At 33.6% G+C, this 20128-nt stretch overlaps 1 protein-coding gene across 1 annotated transcript; it reads right to left on the bottom strand.

Moving 5' to 3' along the window:
• Nucleotides 1-326: 326 nt before the first annotated feature.
• LOC138327461 (prestin-like) lies at nucleotides 327-19912 on the bottom strand. The gene is made up of 19 exons (XM_069273565.1): nucleotides 19713-19912; nucleotides 14503-14894; nucleotides 14126-14236; nucleotides 13392-13642; nucleotides 12872-13036; nucleotides 11915-12070; nucleotides 10161-10243; nucleotides 8472-8619; nucleotides 8138-8251; nucleotides 7865-7942; nucleotides 7188-7283; nucleotides 6805-6911; nucleotides 6565-6634; nucleotides 6240-6404; nucleotides 5750-5929; nucleotides 5460-5514; nucleotides 4385-4506; nucleotides 3059-3138; nucleotides 327-1663 (listed from the first exon to the last, which is right to left on the bottom strand). Coding segments are annotated over exons 2-19 (2334 nt in total). The 5' UTR covers nucleotides 14855-14894; nucleotides 19713-19912; the 3' UTR covers nucleotides 327-1662.
• Nucleotides 19913-20128: the final 216 nt, after the last annotated feature.

Here is a 20128-nt window from a genome sequence, read left to right as displayed (position 1 = left end):
GAATCAATTACATTATTATTTTGGCTAAACGATTAAAATGTAAGGTTTCTCATGTTGATCTCAGAACAGATACAGGAAGTTTATACAGTTGTGGTGACCAAGCTCATATTCTTTTTGAATCGTGTATCTTATGACTTGAGCAAGTTTGTTCGAATCTAAGATGGATTGTTTCTGATTTTTACACGCTAGAGAAACACATGGAATATAATCAATTACATTCTTTATAAAAACCTTGACCTTGATTTTATATCCTATGATCACAGATATGATTATAGAAACATTCAGATGTGTTAAATATAAACACATATAAACATCAACAAACACAATCTATTTAAAAGTATTTATTTCGTCCCAATAAATACCTGGTATATATGTGTATGTGTTTAACAATAACAGTAAATGACATTTTATTTAAACTGTAAAGAACGTCATTCGTTTTAAAAATAAATGATTAACATAATAAATCATTGACTGACACCAACTAAACTAAGATCTAAACACACTCAATGTATACGGTTCCTTCTACGATATACGGAAGCACAAGTTCAATTGAAAATAGTTCGATGATAATAAATAAGTTTTTCTGCTACATTAAAATGAAACGAGCTAAAATTCATAATGTCTATGAATATTACAATCCTTTGGTTCAGTAGTTTCAATATCTAAGTATCAAGCCATCGGTTTTCTTTAATTCCGTATATCAATGTTTTATTGCTTTCATCACATTACCGGTCAGTTGGCCATGTCATACGTCCAATTCATAATTATCGTAATACATATTATTATAATATCTATTGTGAAATCACAGGTATTAATGACGCCATAATCACAATACGACGTCGCACAAATGTCTCGGTAATATCCACTATTCATATTTGTAATATTTTAATGTGTAATGATGATATAGTGATGCGACATTGACTAGAAAGCAAGATAAAACTCTGCTGTATACCATCATTTAAGGTACTACTGTAATGTCAACATACAAGGTCATGGATGATGTGATTATTTACCATTATATAACGTACTACTTTAATGACAACATGCTAGGTCATGGATGATGTGGTTATGTAGGTTATCTACTAGCAATGATTCAGAGATGATACAATGTTACAAAACAACAACAAATATTTACAACATCAAGCAGCACTTCTCGCGTATTAAAAGGCGAAACTCGAAAACAATGACGATTAGATACTGAAGCACAAACATCACAGTCAATGAGCAGATCATGCATACCGTCGACGCTGAGAGTGACATCATTAATGATAATTGCAAGAATTGAATATCTAAATTGCATTTATAGCGATTCCTTAAAAGAAACCACTTAAAGTCACCAGCATTTACACATCAGAAATATTTGGGCATTTCTGGCAAAATAGAATCTCATTACGTGTAGTTAATGCATCACATTACGTTAACGTTCAGCATGGAACGACGTCACCGTTTAGCATCAGATTCCGTCAACATTAATATTCAGAATCAAATGACGTCACCGTTTAGAATCACATTACGTCAGGATTTATCTTGACATGACGTCACTATTTAGATTCACATTACGTCACGGTTTATCTTCAGATGACGTCACTGATCGTTTCGTTTTGGTGAATCTCCTGATTTCCCATTTCTTTTCGCCGGTAATAGTTTACATATGCGCGATACCCTACAAATAAATAAATATATATTTAGTATAAATGTATTCGAATATATGTGAGTTATATTGTCACCATATTGACCAACACCGTTGCAATTGAATATCTAAACGATACATTATATAAATGAATGATACGGATCATATATATGTATATTTTTATATATGATTATGTTTTTCTGATAATATGTTCACATTAAATTTTGTATTTAATCCTTTTGTAATTTAGTAAATAAGACTTTATATGGACACAATTAATAGTGTGTCCAACAAAATAATTTCCGAGAACTTGTTTAGACATTTTTGAATGCACAATAGATTAATTAAGTGGTATTTAATGTTTAGCACATACTTAGAAGTAAAATTGAAATAACGATAAATCATATGTATTCGATAAAGTGTCATTTCAATGTTTAGAATATAAGTGAATGTAAAATATCTGAAAGCGTAAATATTATGATAGATATGAACTAGTGTATTAATAAGTATTCGCAAAGCTGTAAAAAAATCATAATGAATAACGGTAAAATAAACCGACAAACAGAGCTACAGAAACGGAACATAACGCAGTCGAGAACTCTACTATCGAAGCGTTCTATCAAAATGCAAACTGAATTCACTAAAAATACTTATCATGTTTGGAATGTATGTCACTCGCCAATACACACACCGTGGTACAGAAAAGAATCGAAATCTGGGGTCTACAGAACTACAAATGGTACTACGTGTTAGTATAGATCTACGTTAGATTTCAGACAACATGCACAGTATATTAGTAGAATCGTATGGTCGTGTATTGGTGTTTGTGACATATTAACGTTATCTATCAGTAAAAGCATAACAATGTATTGTCAATATAATGTGTTGCATTTTGATTTAAAATGAAATAGGTTGATAACAGAAGGGAAGGAGGATGTGAAAAGAGAAGAGGAGAAGTCAGAACAAAATCATATGAATATCAGCAGACTATCGGGAGAATCATCTATATTCGGTTCCTCTGTTCGTATATACGGTTAAACGCGATGAATGATTTAGATTACGCAATTTTATATATGCATTGACCGTAAGTCTGTTTGTAAAGAAAAACACACAAATTAAATTAAAAAGAAAGAAAGCAAATACCACCCCGCTCCCCGCCCCCCCCCCCCCAAAAAAAAAAAAAAAAAATCGGGGAACGTTCCACGCGAATTGAGCTCATATATCATTACAGCAAAATCAGAACACAGAAACCGAATACCACTATCAAATATGAATGTTATAAAAAAGAAACAAAATAGAAAATGCAGATTTGTTTAAAAGCTGATGTTAGGTGAACTGGGATAGCGATCACTACAGGAGACAGCTGACGTCACAAAGACAGACTAGCTGACGTCATTTCTACAAGATGACGTCACTCCTGGAACTCACTATCTCGGCTGACCAGCCAGTAACCTGTCTTCTGGTCTCGACTCGATCTCTTCTGGGCCACTATCGGATGATTCTGTTTCCTGAAAAGCAGCACATGCATTCTTTCTCTCTTAATACATGCATTTATTTAAGGTAAGCATTCCTTAAGGTATTCTTTATGTCGTGTATGGTGCAAGATGTCAAATGAACGACTGTTAATACTGTTCTTTCACCAAAACTGCACAAATGCGTGACACATGCTTGTCCATACACCACGAGCTTTCGCGCCTAATAAGGCAAATGTTGATATGTTTCGTCTTTAATACACCACATGTATCTTCTGTACATATTCAAAACAAAAGATTTCGTCAAGAATTCAACTTACAATTTGTTTTCGGTCACTTCTGTAACAATCTATTTACTAAGAGGACGTTTGCAATAAGCATGGACGTTTGCAGTTAACTGTAAGATTTTTAGATTGTATATTTAAATTGCTATAAGGCTGCGAGTTTACATTTGTATGTACCATCACCTTCCTTGTATTCTACATGCATATTATTATTACCAACCTTATAAAACCTTCATAAATTATAATTACGCCCCTTCCGTTTTGATATTAATATTGTTATTATTTCTCGTATTTCATGCAAAATGCAAACGCACATCATAATTCTATTTTTCCGTGAATTTTCCCGAAGAAAACATATAATTTTAAAATTCAAAACCGTATTCCTATCCTTCTACGTTTAATTCTTTAAAATTGTTTTAGTTTAAATATGAGAAAAACCGTTAGTAGATTGATACTTACAATTGTTGATAACAATGTAAAACTGTTTTATAATCGTATATATTAGAAGTTAATCTTTTTAATACGTAAACTCAAGCTTTGTGTTTTAAATTAATTTCCTCCTCCGGAATATTATCAACTCTTCCCATATGATATAACACCAACAAACAAAGGAGGTAAAATAACTTTGACTATCATATAATGGTTTTTGATTTATCGATCAACAGTATACACATTTTACTGTTACAAAGCATGCGACGAGTTTTCAGACGTATGTACACTATATAGGATTTAATAAATGTGCGTTTGCTTTTTGTTTATGATAAAGGGAAATCTTTTGTTATACATGTGATTAATGCATCAATAAGGATACACTTCGATCATGCCTGTATATAAATACGTTTTTATATAAAATACGTATTTACAGCATTTCTTGTAGCTCCACACTACTCCAAAACACGCCTGATCCTATCAAACAGAGACAAAAACGTTCTGGGTCAGTGTTTCTGGACTACGGTATGATACACTAATTAGTTTATGTATATATAGGTCACACTCACCTCCTCATTGTGGCTCTCTCCCTCGGAGATAGCCACCACCACAGCGTCGTTTACTGACATGTAGACGTTCTTCTCATACTTCTCCAGAAATCCTGTAGTTTTCAATACCGACCAAACATCATCTACAAATTAACAAAACATTCTTTTAGCAGTGTTTGATAAATTAGTACATTTATTTTGAAAATCATTTTGTTAAGGATGTACACCTCTGAGAAGTCAAAATTTTCTTGTATTAAACTTTTTTTTCTCATATAGATTTTTGGAAATTGGAGTTCATACCATACAAGGAAATGGAAGAAAAAACAGATGTCGGTGTGCTTGTTTTTGAGATATTGTCACTCAAAGATACCATGTTGACAAAATCTTAGATTTTATGGGATTTTTGCCGTTTTGACCATATACACAAGAGTTTAAAGCCATAATTTCCTAATGAGATGTTCTATATGTATGGAAGTTTGAAGAATTTATTTTCCTTTAGTCTTCTTTTAAAATATACAAGTTTTGATTAATAAGACTCATATTTTTTCTCTAAATAACAACATATGCTACCCCTACCCCTTAATTTTGAGCTACAAAATACACCATTTTCAGCCATTTTTGCCAAATTTAACTCTTTATAGAAACAGTTGTGGTATTAAACTTTTGTTGATATTTTGCATATAAATAGGTAATTGGTTGTTCTTTCTAAATTAGGCTATTATCACCTATTACTGTGGAATAGTAACCTTTTCCTTTGGAATAGTTTGTGATAAGGTTTAGGGGAAGTAACTGTAACAATTGAATATGAACTAAAACCAAATCTGAACTAAAATTGAACTAAAACAAAATCTGAAACAATTCACTGACAAATATTTTTCTCACATTTGATAACAAAAATTTAAAAAAGAGAAAAAAAAAACAAAGGGCAATTTACTATGCAGCATCTCACTTTTTTGTGAAAAACGAATGTTCATAGTATTAGTGGGATTCTACACTCATAAGAAAGAATAAGCTGAAAAAGTAAATAAATGAACAACATCTTGCATACTATTGAATGACCAAATACCTTAAGAATAATAAAAGTAAGAATACATACCACTGACACAGGCGAGGAAAACTTTGACACCAATAGACCTATAGTCATTAAAAAGCTACAAAACAGAAAAGAAAAAAAATATAACAACACACTTCATGTGCTTTTTATAGAAATATTTGAGATAGATTTCAAAAACTGAGAACTCAAAAAATACAAATGAGATAAACAAAGAATTTCATCATTAACGAATTGAATTTACTGAGAACAAGTGAACTAGGCAGGTTTTTATTATTTTTTTTATATTTTTTTATTTATTTATTATTTTACAAGTGTAGTATTAAGTGCTGTACCTGATTAAGAACTTTACACCCGACAGAGTCCACAAAACACACAGAAGAAAAGTCCAGTACTATATGGTGTACTAATGTAGCAGAGTTATCGTTACTGTCCTTGTCGCTCGTGCCGTTGGACATTCCGCCATGTGATTGGCTAGGGTTAGCGTCTTTACGGGTCATTTGTAGTCTGGCGGTCTACAACATATAAATCACATAATAATTAAACTATCTGAATTATCTTTTGTCTGTGATGCCTGACAGATTTTCCAGAAAAAACAATTATCTAGATTTAATGATTTACAAATATTATCATAAAAATAAAATACTTCCGCTGACCTTTATATTTAGTACAAAAAAAGGTCATCAATTTACCGAATACCATTAGCTCTAGTGCAAATACAAATGGAATACAACTTACTCAGTTCTCAACAAGACAATAATATTGACCTAGCAAAAAAATCAATGTCAACGTCATCTGAAATCATATTATATCAAATATGCTTACATTTCGTCTAAATTCCGCTACTGAGCCGAACCGTTTGATTTCCTTTCGCACCCTTTGTGGCTTCATTCCGGAAATTGTGAAGACTTGACGGAGGAATATATCTCCATTGGCGTAGTAGAGAGGGGAGTTAAAGGAAATAACTCGGACACCGGGATTCTGTCGTGTCTGTTTATCATACAAATGTCAGGTTATATGAATCCATGCCATACATCTTTTGGATTGCGTTAGATTTATATTTTATTATGTATATTAAATGCATATATAATACCTTTTAATTGATAACGTAGGTAAAACCCACAATAAGTAGCTTTATAGTGTTACTCACCTTCATATACTTCTTGTCATCAGCATAAATATCAACATCTGATATACGCTGAAGTGTGACGGCCTTAGCCCTAAAACACAATCGAAATTTGTCTGACACATTTTTGTTTTTGAACATCCTTACTTTAAAGTTATCCACTTGAACAATGTACCAAATACATAGTGAATATCACCAGATGAATATCAAATACATTATAATTGTATCACCAATATTTCCTTTATAGAGTAACACAGTATGTACCTTTGTGTGCGGAGTACAACAGTAAAGAAGGAGAAGATAAGTCCGATCCACAACCCCAGATCTACGTACAGTATAACTACTGCCAGGAAGGTCACTATCCAGATCATCTGTAAATAACACACACGTGTGTATTACATGTCATTATTTACCAATTACTAACAAAAACTTAAAATCAACCTTAATACTGCTTACGTTAACATACATATATATTTTTCTCAGTAGTCTCATTATCATATTATGTGGTCAAGGATTTTACAAGTTAATTGTTCCTTGTTAATTAATTTACTATATATTAGACAAAATGGACCAAACTCTTAAGTAATATATTTCATTGTAATGTCAACATTTCTCCATATAAATTATACATTAAGATAAATACTAACGCAGTCGAAACCGGAGACTTTCCACAGCTTTTTTAGTTCAAATATCTGTAGAAACATACTCCTCAAAGCCACAACGATGATTGACGACAATACACACTGTAACAGACAAATCATGATAACTTATCACTATTACAATATACAATCATTACACAACGATGATTGACGACAATACACACTGTAACAGACAAAACACAATAAATTATAACTATTACAATATACGATCATTACACAATATGTAATATACAAAACATTATATAATTATTACATATGTGCTATTACACAAAATGCCAGAGAACGAATTTTCTGAAAAGACTGTCCGGAACATTCGTAATTCGGCCTCCTCTTGAGAAGCAAGTGTGCGTATTATCAAAGTTTTCCCAACGTTTTTGCGTTACTGAACTTTTCTCATTTTATATCATAAGCGTATCTACAGTATATAGAATTATGAAAGTATTACATTGAAATGTGAAGTCTAGATGGGTGTGTATGTTAAATGTCAAGATAGATACTAACATCGGGTAGGGACTCAAACAGAGGTCCGATGATAAGAATAACTACTAGATGGGTGTGTATGTTAAATATTTAGATGGTTACTTGCATTAGGTAGGGATTCAAACAGAGGTCCAATGATAAGTACTAGATGGGTGTGTATGTTAAATATCAAGAAAGATACTTACATTGGGTAGGGACTCAAACAGAGGTCCGATGATAAGAATAACAACTAGCACCAGAGCCGCGGAAAATAAACTCGTCATCTGGAAAAGAACAAAAAGAGAACAATTAAAGCATGCTTAACCACTTCTCAAATAAGCTAAGCTATAAAACAACCTGCCAATCGTACTTAAAATGCGTTTTTACCTTTAAAGATAATATATTTTAAACGGAAATACATTTTTATCGGTATGCGTTTGTTTCATCTATATTATAAATATTTGTTTCCTGGTTATTACCTGAGATTTTCCCCCAGCCGAGTCTTGTACAGAACTTCGGGAAACAGATGCAGCAAACGGGTAACAGGAGAAAAACGAACCAAATATGTTACCTAAACCATAAGCTATGAACTCCTGCAAAGCAAAACACAACCTGAATGTGAAAATTGGTTTTATTATGCAGCTTAAAGTTATACTAAATAATTAAAGGTTATATAACTTCCAGTTATATAAGATAATGAAACATGAAAATAACTTTTGACTAATTTTAAGATCCCTTTTATTTTGAGTCATGATAAAACCTCTTTATAAGCAATATTCTCTAGATTTTAATTGTTTCCTAATGATAATTTACCTGGTTAGAGTCTATGACGTAACCATGTTTTTTGGCCATCAGAGCTGCCAATGATACAGACTGGGCGAACGCGACGATGGCCACGATCACAGCGTCACTGAAGTATTCCCCCATACCTGTAAACGTGGGTAGGATCGGGTCAGGTAACCTGCAAGTATAGAGTATACATAACATAATATTATAGTAATGTAATGCTAACTACTTAAACAATAAGTAAATTTTATATCGTTATATTAACTTGACGTTATTTCGTAATTTTGCTATAACTTACTGTGAGATTTCGCTGTTATATTTTTGTTTTAGACCATTTACAGATTGAACAAGAGTGGTCATTGATTGCCGCATAAAAGGTGTGTAATAATTATAGTATGTGTTTTGAATGTTGTGTAGTGTTTGCACATAGAGAGGAAAGTCTGCATTGAAAATTCACCGGTGTTAGTAGCGATGTGATTAAGATATTAAATGCCATGCGTTCTCTTCAAACTAACCAGGGTAAGATGCATTGAATGTATCGTAAGAAATGTTGCATGATTAAAATAAGACAGTTTACTTTTTTCACATTGACAGAATAAAAATATTATTTTCTTATCAGTAAACCTGAATGGAACCATTGCAAATCATCAGTAAGGACAAAAAGCATGATCACTGTCAAAGTGTCACAGTTCGTACAAAGACAGAAAGTTAGATTGAAGGAGGTGAGAGAATGTGTGTCCATTATAGAGAGTTGTGTGCATGCGTGTTGTGTTTGCATATCAATTGGCACTGTTTTGCATACTTTCCTTCCTTCGAAACAATCAGTAGGAAAATACGTGTATCAATAATTGAAGATGTAATTTGTCATCAGTTGTTCAAACAATTACTGGCACTTACAAAGTAAAATTTCAGAAGCCTGTGGTCATATCCATGCATACTACTTAGAATAATACTCAGAGGTTTACAATTCTACATTAGGATAAGAAAATGACCTCAATTTTTATATTGTAAGTCTGTGCCAAAACTATCACTTGAACAACTGTACCCAATAGTTTAGTAAAGCACGACCTGTTCGGATTGTACAATTGTATGTAGGTCAACAAGGAAAAGATAATAGTCCTGGGAAAAACATCATTTTCTTATTTTGTTTTGGTAATAATTCAAAGAATTGGTAATAAAAATGCTGATTATTGTACGACTAGTATATCGACGTCACTTAAGATCGTGCTCCACAAACTCTTTAAATTACGTCACAACCTAAAAATAACCGCTTTTGGTAATTTCTGTATTTACTTACAAATAAATCCTGCGAAATGAATGTTCAATATAACTGTTATTAACATTTTTTCTGAACCTTTTTCCTGAAAGGATATATATTGTTCTCGCATTAGTAGATGGATTTGGAACGTTTGTTATTTCTCATTTTGAAAACAGAAACTTTACACTAAAAGTTTCAAGGATTTATGCAGTGAAAATAATTATTTCAGTTCATGCGGGGAATAACTTTATTAGCGTTTCTTGAATCCGTATGTATATTATCAGATGAAACCTATTGTTTTTGAAAGCCATTAAGTAATGAAAATGACGAAGCATAATTGGTGAATACAACGAAACATCTTCATCCTAACGTGCGGATTAAAACAAAACATTCTAATGCCGAATGTGATTTTCATTCTCAAACATGGGAAAACCCAGTAAGCACAGAACAGTACATACCCAGCAGGAATCTCTCCTACTACTTTCATGTCGTAGTTTGTCTTAAATTTGGCAAAGTGTGATACCGCCGTCCCTGCAATAACCTGTTATAAGATGAGGAGTATTAGTTATAGACATCCTGATATAGACAAAAATATCCAAATAGTTCAATTCTTATTCACAATCTACATATTGCATTTTATAAAAAAATATTTGTCTGAAGCAACAGACAGACATTTAAGATTACTTAGCTTGATTGGGTTGGATGATCTGTAGAAAGTTAAAAACAATAATGTAATAATATACAGTTCTTCATATTTGATACTTTCTATAAAAAAATCTTGGTTTCTACTCATGTACCATTTCACACCTATAATTAAAGGTTTTTGCATCTGTTATTTCCACTTTTCATAACTGTCATATCTTAAAATTTCCCAGTCACGTAATGTGCAAAAGTGCATATTTGATAATTCTAAAACGTTTTAAAACATAACTGTGATATCATCTATTGTTATAGCTCGAGGTATAGTTGGAGCAAAGTCTACTATAATTTAGTATCACCTACTACTGTGGAATAGTTACTTTTTGCTGTGGAATAGTTTGTGAACTATTCCACGGGAAAAGGTAACTATTCCACAGTTGAAGGTAAATGTAGCGACTTGTGAATATAGCTTAGCATGAAGTCAGAAATACATCCTCATTTATTAAATCCTTATAGAGATTAACTTAAGATAAACCCAGGTACTTGTCAATGTTGTGATGTATTTGGAAACTTATTTTCATAATACCAATAAGCATATATATATATGTATACAATTTTATCACTTAATTCCAAAATAGATTTCACAAGTTCTTTCACAGCCACTGTATCCATAACCCACAAAAGAATTCACTTGAACAGATCCAGAAGAGAGAAGATTAAATCCCATGAGGCGAATGCTGAATTTTCTGCCAAAATGATAGTGCAGATGCTTGACATGCTTTTTCCTCATATTTTGTATATTCCATAAAAATGGCATCAATCAAACAAATTAACATCCCAACACTTTTCAAGAAGATAATAATTCACAAGGAATACTTTTAAAAAACATACTTTTTTGCTACATGAGTTCACTATTTTGTGTATATATCAAACACTTTGGGGATTTTTTTCTTCTTCTTCTTCTAAATTTTGCAAAATTATCTCCCTCTAAGGCCTGTGCTGCGTGGGAAAAGATTTTTGCCCAAATCACTTCAAAGTTATATCCCAAATCATCACTACTGCATATACAGAGCTACATATCTATGGTCCTCCATGTTGAACAGTGAAACCTAAACTGAGGAAATGTTTCAGTGTGAGTACCATATAGTACCTGTGCATGGATCGTTAAAAAATCATGATTCTTGTTCTCCGAATGAGGTAAATAAATAAATCACAAATAGGTATCCAGGTTTGAATAGGTAGTAAGGGTTTACCTGGAGCTGTGGAATAGGTAAACAATACCCAGTGGAATAGTGGAGAGCACCACCATGTTTTAAGTATGAGAAAACACCTCAAACTGTGGAGTAGTCAGGACAATGAATAGTTCTATGCCCTTACGGGCCTCGAACAATTCATTATCTTGACTATTCCACAGTTTTAGATTTTTCTCCTATACATATTTCATCATTACCTTATAGTGCCCCCAGTATCGATACTCATCAGAGTGGGGGAGGGATCTTCAGTTTACCCTTGAATCTTTGGTTGATTTGAACTTTGACTAGATGCATCACAACGATACAATGTCAATACTTACCACTAACAGTTCTATGGGGAGAGGGATCTTCAGTTTGTCCTTGAATCTTTGGTTAATTTGAACTTTGACTATATATATCACCACGATACAGACTGCTGAGGTTAGAACCGTTGCAAGTTGTACCTCATGAATCTTACTGAATATGGCTTTATATGTCTGCAAAAAAATGTCACGATCACTAAGTTTTTTTTATAAAGATAGATTAAAGGTAAACTACTCTCGTTTCCAATCACATATCGACAGCACGTGTACTAATAACTTGTATCGCTTTTTCCTTTAAAATAAAAAAGAGCATTATAAATTTTTACGAATCAAATTTTTGAAGACCTTGTAATAAAGTCTTACGAAATAGTCTTTTAGAAAAAGATCAACTATATGTATGGAAACATCCTATATCAGAAAAACATATTTACATTTTGCCACTGCCACTCCCATTACTGTAATGATAATCGTGATCTGCATTATGAGCCAATAAATGCAGCCTAGACTTGAATTGGTGTAGTAATAACTACATAAATGGAGTCTTTACTGACACCATGTTAGTCAGCGCGGGAAAATTTACATTATAGTTGAATGAACCATTTTGGATATGAAACTCATGAAAAAAAATGTAAATTGTAAAGGTGAAAGTAAACTGAAAAGCTATTGAAAAACAATGAAACTTTGTTATCTTTTCAATTTTTATAGGGACTATTTTCTATCACATTGAACTTGGCTGTTGAGGTTAAATGGCTGAAGCGGGAAATACAAATGTTCACTCGCATCTTAATTATGTTTTACTTTGAACTAGAAAGTAAAATGTAAATATAACAATCAAAGGATTGTTAAAGGATTGTCATAGCGCCCTGACGGCACTATTCTTTTTATCTGCCACCCATATTGCATTTATTCTTCAATGAATGCAATCTAACAATTCTTTTATAATCGTATATATATTGACTAATGGTATCAACTTACAAAAACTATTTGGAAGAGATTTCCAAATCTTGGAATGCTCAGTCCGAAGATATACTTGACTTGACTGGTGAAAACGTGGACAGCTGCCCCTGTGGTGAAGCCACTGACCAATGGATCCGACATATAGGTGGTCACAAACCCTAGTCGGCACGCCCCGAATATAACCTACAAAGTCAAAAAAAAATCATTGGATTGAGGATGTATGTTGAAAGGATAACTCAACTGAACGCTTGATGTATGTCAAAAGGATAACTCAACTAAACGCTTAAGCAGTTCGTTAAAGTATGTTATATTATTATAGATATGACAGGAGTACCCGAAATAGACACATTAACATACAACATTGCGAAAAATAAATTCTTGCATTTTTTTGCATACAAAATATGACTAATTATCATAAAGTATTGCAATATCGCAATATAAGTGCCCAGTCCAAAAGTATGTATTAGAGGAAGAGAACACGTGACTAGCCTGTGTAATTTAGACTAGCAGATTACGACTGGTTGCCCATGTGACCTACCTGTATTATTCCTACAAGGATACAGAAGGACGATACTATGGCTATCCTCTGCATGTCGATTTCATGTCTGGACAGTAGATGTGGCGGTGGGGCGCCCGGCGTTGTTGTCGATAAATCCGAACTGAAGTTGGCACCAAGGAACGTTTCTGTCCCATTAGCTGCCCACATACTCCCTGGTACGGACTCCGTGTACTGAGGTCCAAGTCTGGACAAGACAGACCCCGTCATTAAACTGACCACAGCAACAGTACCTGTAATCATATCGATGTAATTGTTTTTAAACATAAATCTTGTTCCTGTATGGGTATTACCCAAAGATCATAAAACAGACGAAACCAATCTTAACGTAAGACTTACCCAATCACAGATAACGGTGCAAAAAGTTTCATCATTTGTGATTGGCTAAGCACATTTTATGCATTTTGGAAACGTCATTATTTTACTACTTGTTCAGTATGAACTGGTAACAACGGATACAAGTATGGTAAATTATTTTGAATAATCAGCTAGTATGGTAATGAAAAGGCATCCGTGCTCAATATGTCCAGATATAATGCAAACTAATTGAAATTGCCCAAGATACTAGCATAAAAAGAAATAATGGTTATACCGAAAAGCAAAACAGGACTAAAGCAGACACAATTTGAAATCGTCCCTTTAGGTACAATGATGATATTTACTATCAATTTCGGATCAACTTTACGATTTGTTCTGTTCACACGTTGTAGACCTACCCATTGATATATGCCTTGATGTTCCGAAGAAGAAGTAGATGAGGACTGGGAAGAAAGACATGTAGAGGCCAACCACAGGAGGGAGGTCTGCCAACATAGAGTAGGCCATACCTGTGGGTAAAGTGGGAAATAACAACTGACGATAGAATGGGGCGGATACAGCGTGGTGTTTTAAGGAGATATAAACCTTCAAGGTATCACTTATATTCCGAATTTCTATATTTAAGCAAAATGTTAACATTTAATCAAACCTTGTATAACTACATTTAAGCATTAAACATTAAAATGTGTTTATTGAAAAAATAATTATGCGATATAAATATTTCTCTTGTTAATTTAAAAAGTTCAGATGCTCTAAGTGAGCTTTAACTCCTTACTTTGTGGAAGCTGCATTATTCCGACAGTGAAGCCAGCGATGATGTCACTCGGGAGATCGACTTTCCAATTGTATTTCTGGTAAATCTTGATAAAAGGGAAAAGTTTGTATAAGAACTTTTTTCGTCTCTCTTTCGTGCATGCGCACATGCTAGAGACTTCCTGTTTGCACTTGTCCATCACTGTAGCAGGCTCATCATCGGGTTGTTTGAAGTCTTTATAGAATGATGAAGTGCGATACAGCCTCTGTTTGATGTTCACATACGGGTCTTTTTCAGGATCCACCATGATTGGATGACTTGTGCAGTCCACGTCCATGACCACGTGATACGTAGGGACCGACATGTTGTCCATTTTTACTGGTCTCGATAATTTGCGACAATAATATCAGTAACTGAAAAAAAAATGAAAAAGATCTTATAGAGAATATAATTCATGTATAATAAAAAAAACCAACATTGTTGGTGATTGAATGCATTCTGCACTTCGTCATGTGATATTCAGCAAAACAAGTTGTCATTCGAACAAAGAAGATGGAATCATTTCCACTGAAAACACGCACGACTTATCTCCACAACAAACGTACAATTAACAAAATGATTACTAAAAAATAGGAATATCAAAATGTTTTCGTAGAATTAGCATTCAACGTTAAATACATTAAAGGATGAGAAAACCTGCCTTGTGGGTTTGCGGTTACTTTGTAAACAAAACACATGAATAAATCAACATCTTTGACGTAAGGCCTTTCAGTCAGACTTGACCAGTGGATATACCATTAGTGTCTGTAAGTTTTAGGGGCAGACACAGGGCAGTTGAGAGTTTTACACGATATATACATAACGGAACATACAACTTTCGGGGAATTCTTGATTTACTTTTATAGAATTTACAGAAACACACAAAGGGTAGATATGAAGGGGTTAAATGATTGTCACCCTGAATATATCAGGACAGGGTGAATATGAATGTATTATCCTGGATAGGAAAAACAGGTTTCTGGTCAAACGTAAATGGATGACAGAGATATAGTAAAAAGTAATATTGACCGGTTTGTTAGAACACGGATACATCACAGTAGTAATCAATGTAGTTTGTCAGTGTATTATTATGTCAATGACTATCATCACATTTAACGTAAAAAAAATTAATGTACAATGTTTCAAATGAATTATTCTAATTAGAGCGCTGTCAAGTTGTATCTACATTTGTGTAGTAGCTCTTAGATGAAACAAAATATTACTAATTGATAAGAGGCTACGGTAGGGTGTGATTAAGATATTCCGACATATTACTAAAAGCCTTTCATCTCGAGTTCAAGAGGTCGAACACCTTGTGTGACAGTTGCTAGGTCGTGGTCACAGGCCGTGTGTCTTTTCTCCGGATACTTAAGGTTCCCCCTTCACCTTATATCCTCGCATTAGAAGGACAATAATAAACCACACCAAATTAATGACAGGTCCTTGTTTGAGTCAACTATAGATGCATTTAAAGTAATTTCTACCTGTGAAAATTTGCCTGTGTAATTTAACGAAAAGACAATGTATGTATGTATGTGGCACGTATACTGACACAACGGAAGGTAATTTAACACAGGGTTTTGATTACGAAATATTATTTGTGAGTCAATGATTTTCGAATTTTTGTCTTTTTACTATTATATACACTATACATTGTACTTATAGAAATGCCGCTTTTTAACCTAAGTATGCCTTCCAAGACATTTAAAGGGCCACTACCTTTCCGAAACGGCTTTTAATTTTTGAAATAGGAATGTAAAACGAGATCAATAATTTTGTAGAGTCGGAGGATTTATTAACTATACGTTTACTAGCACACTTATCATCACCTTCAGAACTGTTTAATTAGAATAAATAAAATGTTAATTTTCATAACGCGGGTCGTTTTATGTTTCCCGCCGTCGTCCTAAATGCCGCGCGGTAGTTGACTATCACTGCGCCAGACGGCAAAACAGCGAAATGAATCTCCACTGTTATCGTACATAAGACAGGAAATCTTGCATATGTTTCGTGTTGTAACCTCATCTTAAGCCATCGATATATATTTTCTTTTGTTATTAATGTTTTAAGAAACCTTTAAATTTTGCTCCGGAAATGTGGTGGGCCTTTAAAAGGCCTTATTTCTTTGTCCCTAAATATGTTAACATTTACTGTGGACGATTGTTGTTATTAGGATATAGGAAGCACACAGTCACAAGTCTCTATGTTAGCTTAACGGGCCAAGCAGAGAACTGGGCACCGTAGGTTGTTTGTGCAAGATAGAAAGCATGATATCGACATAGCACACCGATTATATACACGAAAAGGTTGACAGCATGATGTACGCACTTGCCGAGTATTTCGTAGTGTCCCCGGGTGTAAAAATTAGAACTCCTATGTTGGCCAAATACCGATACCAGGTTCTTTCAACAAAGAAAACGAGAGTGTATCTTAAAATGACCTTAACCATAAACCTCTTTAAAGGGAATATTTAAATTGACTGTTTATAATGATATAATAATTGATATGAAGATAATAAAATGTACTTAAAACTTTATCTACAAATATTAAAGATAAAACTATTAACTAACCAATAAATAAACACTGACAAAAACTGAATGAAAATAACAGGACATACAACAGTCGAAGCCGAAACTTGAAATGATAAAATGTACGTATACAAGCAAAAACTTAACTTTGCCTACCTAGAAATTTCTGATAGCTTAATAACAAGTATGATAGAGTATCACCACCGAGATCCTGTCTAATGTTACCATAGTAATAAAAAGATGAATAAATAAACATATGTTTTGACGTAACCAGTGTCACTCAATCGGGAGGGGGTTGTGATTAAAGGTCTTGTTCCCATCTAACAGAGTGACAGCTACATCGGACTGGTGTCAACGGGAAAGTCACCGATACCTTGAACCATGTTTTAACATTGCGCACTTTTAACCAGAGGGGGGCAGCCTTCGAGATGATTTTGTATGGATCATGCTATTTTGTATTTAGGGTTTTACCATAATGCAAAGTCGAATATTTTTATGGTCTAAACGACATAAGAATAAAATGGCCTCATACATATCTAGTTAGCTATAAAACAATACAGAAATGCATGGCATGGTTACATATTGCGAGATGTACTAAGATTATTGAAAATGTTTTATTCTTTGTCTTTATTTTATGAATTAATCTTCAAATATATGGTGATATCAAGACTGGAGCCAGGAATCAAAAAAGGAAACCTTGATATAATATCTATATAAAGATAGAATGCTTTCCCTCATTGGCGGTACTGGTGCCGCTGCTGTTCCGTAATAAGTACTAGCTTGTTTTAAATGTAGATATTTATGTAAATGTGATACTCCACATTAGCATGTAATACAAATGTATCTTCTGTGACTGGAGACACCCGAAACCCCCTAACATCTGACAGAGATGATTTCATCATATCATATAATGTTACGTCCATGTGGACACTAAGGTCCATTAGGAAATAAAGCGAGTGTTGGTCCAGTATTTTATTGCACAAGTAGAATTATGTTTATTGAATATCATTCTGCATTAGGTTCAAGATAAAACATACTTGTTTCCCAACATCAAAGTACCATGAAATATCATTACATGCCTTCACTAACATTTTTCATATCGAAATGTCAACAGACATACGTGGCATTAGTTAACTTAATTGTTTGAACAGCCTGCAAGAGTGACTTTTTGTAGTTATGATCCGCAAAAGACAATTATTAACTCACAAACCAATCCATCATTGCAAAGGACACATGTTTTTGTAGATGTTTACGTAGTTTTTGTACACATGACGTTAATATACACTTGTTTGGTTTTTGGTTAAGCTGAGGACAATGGCTGTGTACAGATCAATACTTGTGACATCTGTGTAACGGAGCGCTGTGTTTGCCTGCATAAACATTGATGATGTAAAGGGGGACATATCACTAAATCAGTCGATATTAAAATTATCGCGAAACATAAATGTCCTTTATGAATATTTTATATTCTCGGGAAATCATAGAAATTATTAAATGGTTGTGAAAAAAAGTGTAAAATTGATAGCCATGTTAGTGTTACGCTTAGATGCTACAAGTATTTGAGGTTCGAGTTCAGATCAGTTTTGATTTGTCTAGCAACTCACATAAAAGTTAGAATATGGAATATGTTAATCTTTATGATAGCTAGTGACGTTTGAGGAAGGAGCATTAAAAGCCCTCTCGATTATATAGTTTATAGTAGTAATATTATTGTTCTCGTTTTTTTTAAATGGAAACACAAGATCATATATACATAGATGTGTGGCTTACACATTTCATGTCTTCAATGCTTTGTAAACGATCTAAATAATATATATATAATATATATAAGTACATTCCAGCCAGCGACTTACAAGCCAATGTAAGACGCTATTTAATGAAATACTTTGCATTATTAAGGTACTAGTTATGACCTTATAAGGACGTGATATTTCCATATACAACGGTGTGTGTTGTTGTTTAGACTCACGAAAAGAACACTATTTTATCGTCCGTTTTGTCGTACTATCCAAACATAGCGGCACTGGATAAAAGAAAGACTTGCCTGTGGTATATCGGGAGTCGAACAGTTATATCAATAAGGTTCTCATTTCTCACTTAACGGTGACTGCATTAAACCCGAGGCCTGCAGACAGTGCATTACTTAGATCACATTCAATTAATTTGACCATGGGTGTCCTGAGGGTGATATTGGTTCAGAAACCTGACCCTGACCTTGATATGGTGTTTTATATAGTGATGTCTGTGTAATACATTTACATGTTCAACATAGTATACAGTAATGTTGTACTTTAGAATGAAAGAAGTACAACATTAATGCTAGCATATATTTGACAGACGAAATCATGATATAATTGGAAGTTGATTTTGTTCAATTATACTATATAGATAAATAATAGTAGGATTGAACAGTGTTTTGAATTTCAGTAACACTGTTTTGATATTTTACACTAGTTGATCTCGCTAGTGGACAGGTGTGTGGTAAGTTGACTAGGCGTCGATTAAAAAGATAATCTTCATAGATTGTGGTCCCCTGGAATAAATGGCACTGTTGTACAAAAATATTAACCCGTTCAAATGTTTGAATAAAAAAACATATCAAAATAATTATAAAAAATAAACCCATTGCAGCCACGTACCCAGATCTATAGTAAGTAAACTTACCTTGTGGTGAGAAGTGGCTAACTTTTTACAGTCTTATATTCCTCGTCATTCATGTTCCACGTGTGAGTACCAATCAGTACAAATCATTCCATGATCAGATTAATTACCACATGTCTATTTCCTATATTGCAGTCTGTGTTCGGCTTTAAGTTATACAGCTCGGCGAAAATACCTAGCCTGCGTGTCAAAGTAACTGTACATATGAACATTCCGCTGTGCGCATGGCTCATGTCCGATCTATTGTTCAATTCCTATACACGTCGTAATATTGAATAGAGACAAAATCAACACGGATTTTCTCAGTGTATATATATATATACGGGACATTTACAAGCGTGTGTAATAGTCTCTGGTGTATTCGATACTCTTTTAAATATCAGCGTTATATTAACTCCAACAAATTAACACACGCATTC

This window comes from Argopecten irradians, chromosome 7, assembly GCF_041381155.1.
Source record: "Argopecten irradians isolate NY chromosome 7, Ai_NY, whole genome shotgun sequence".
NCBI lineage: Eukaryota > Metazoa > Mollusca > Bivalvia > Pectinida > Pectinidae > Argopecten > Argopecten irradians.
This window is presented reverse-complemented; position numbering and strand designations above follow the sequence as displayed.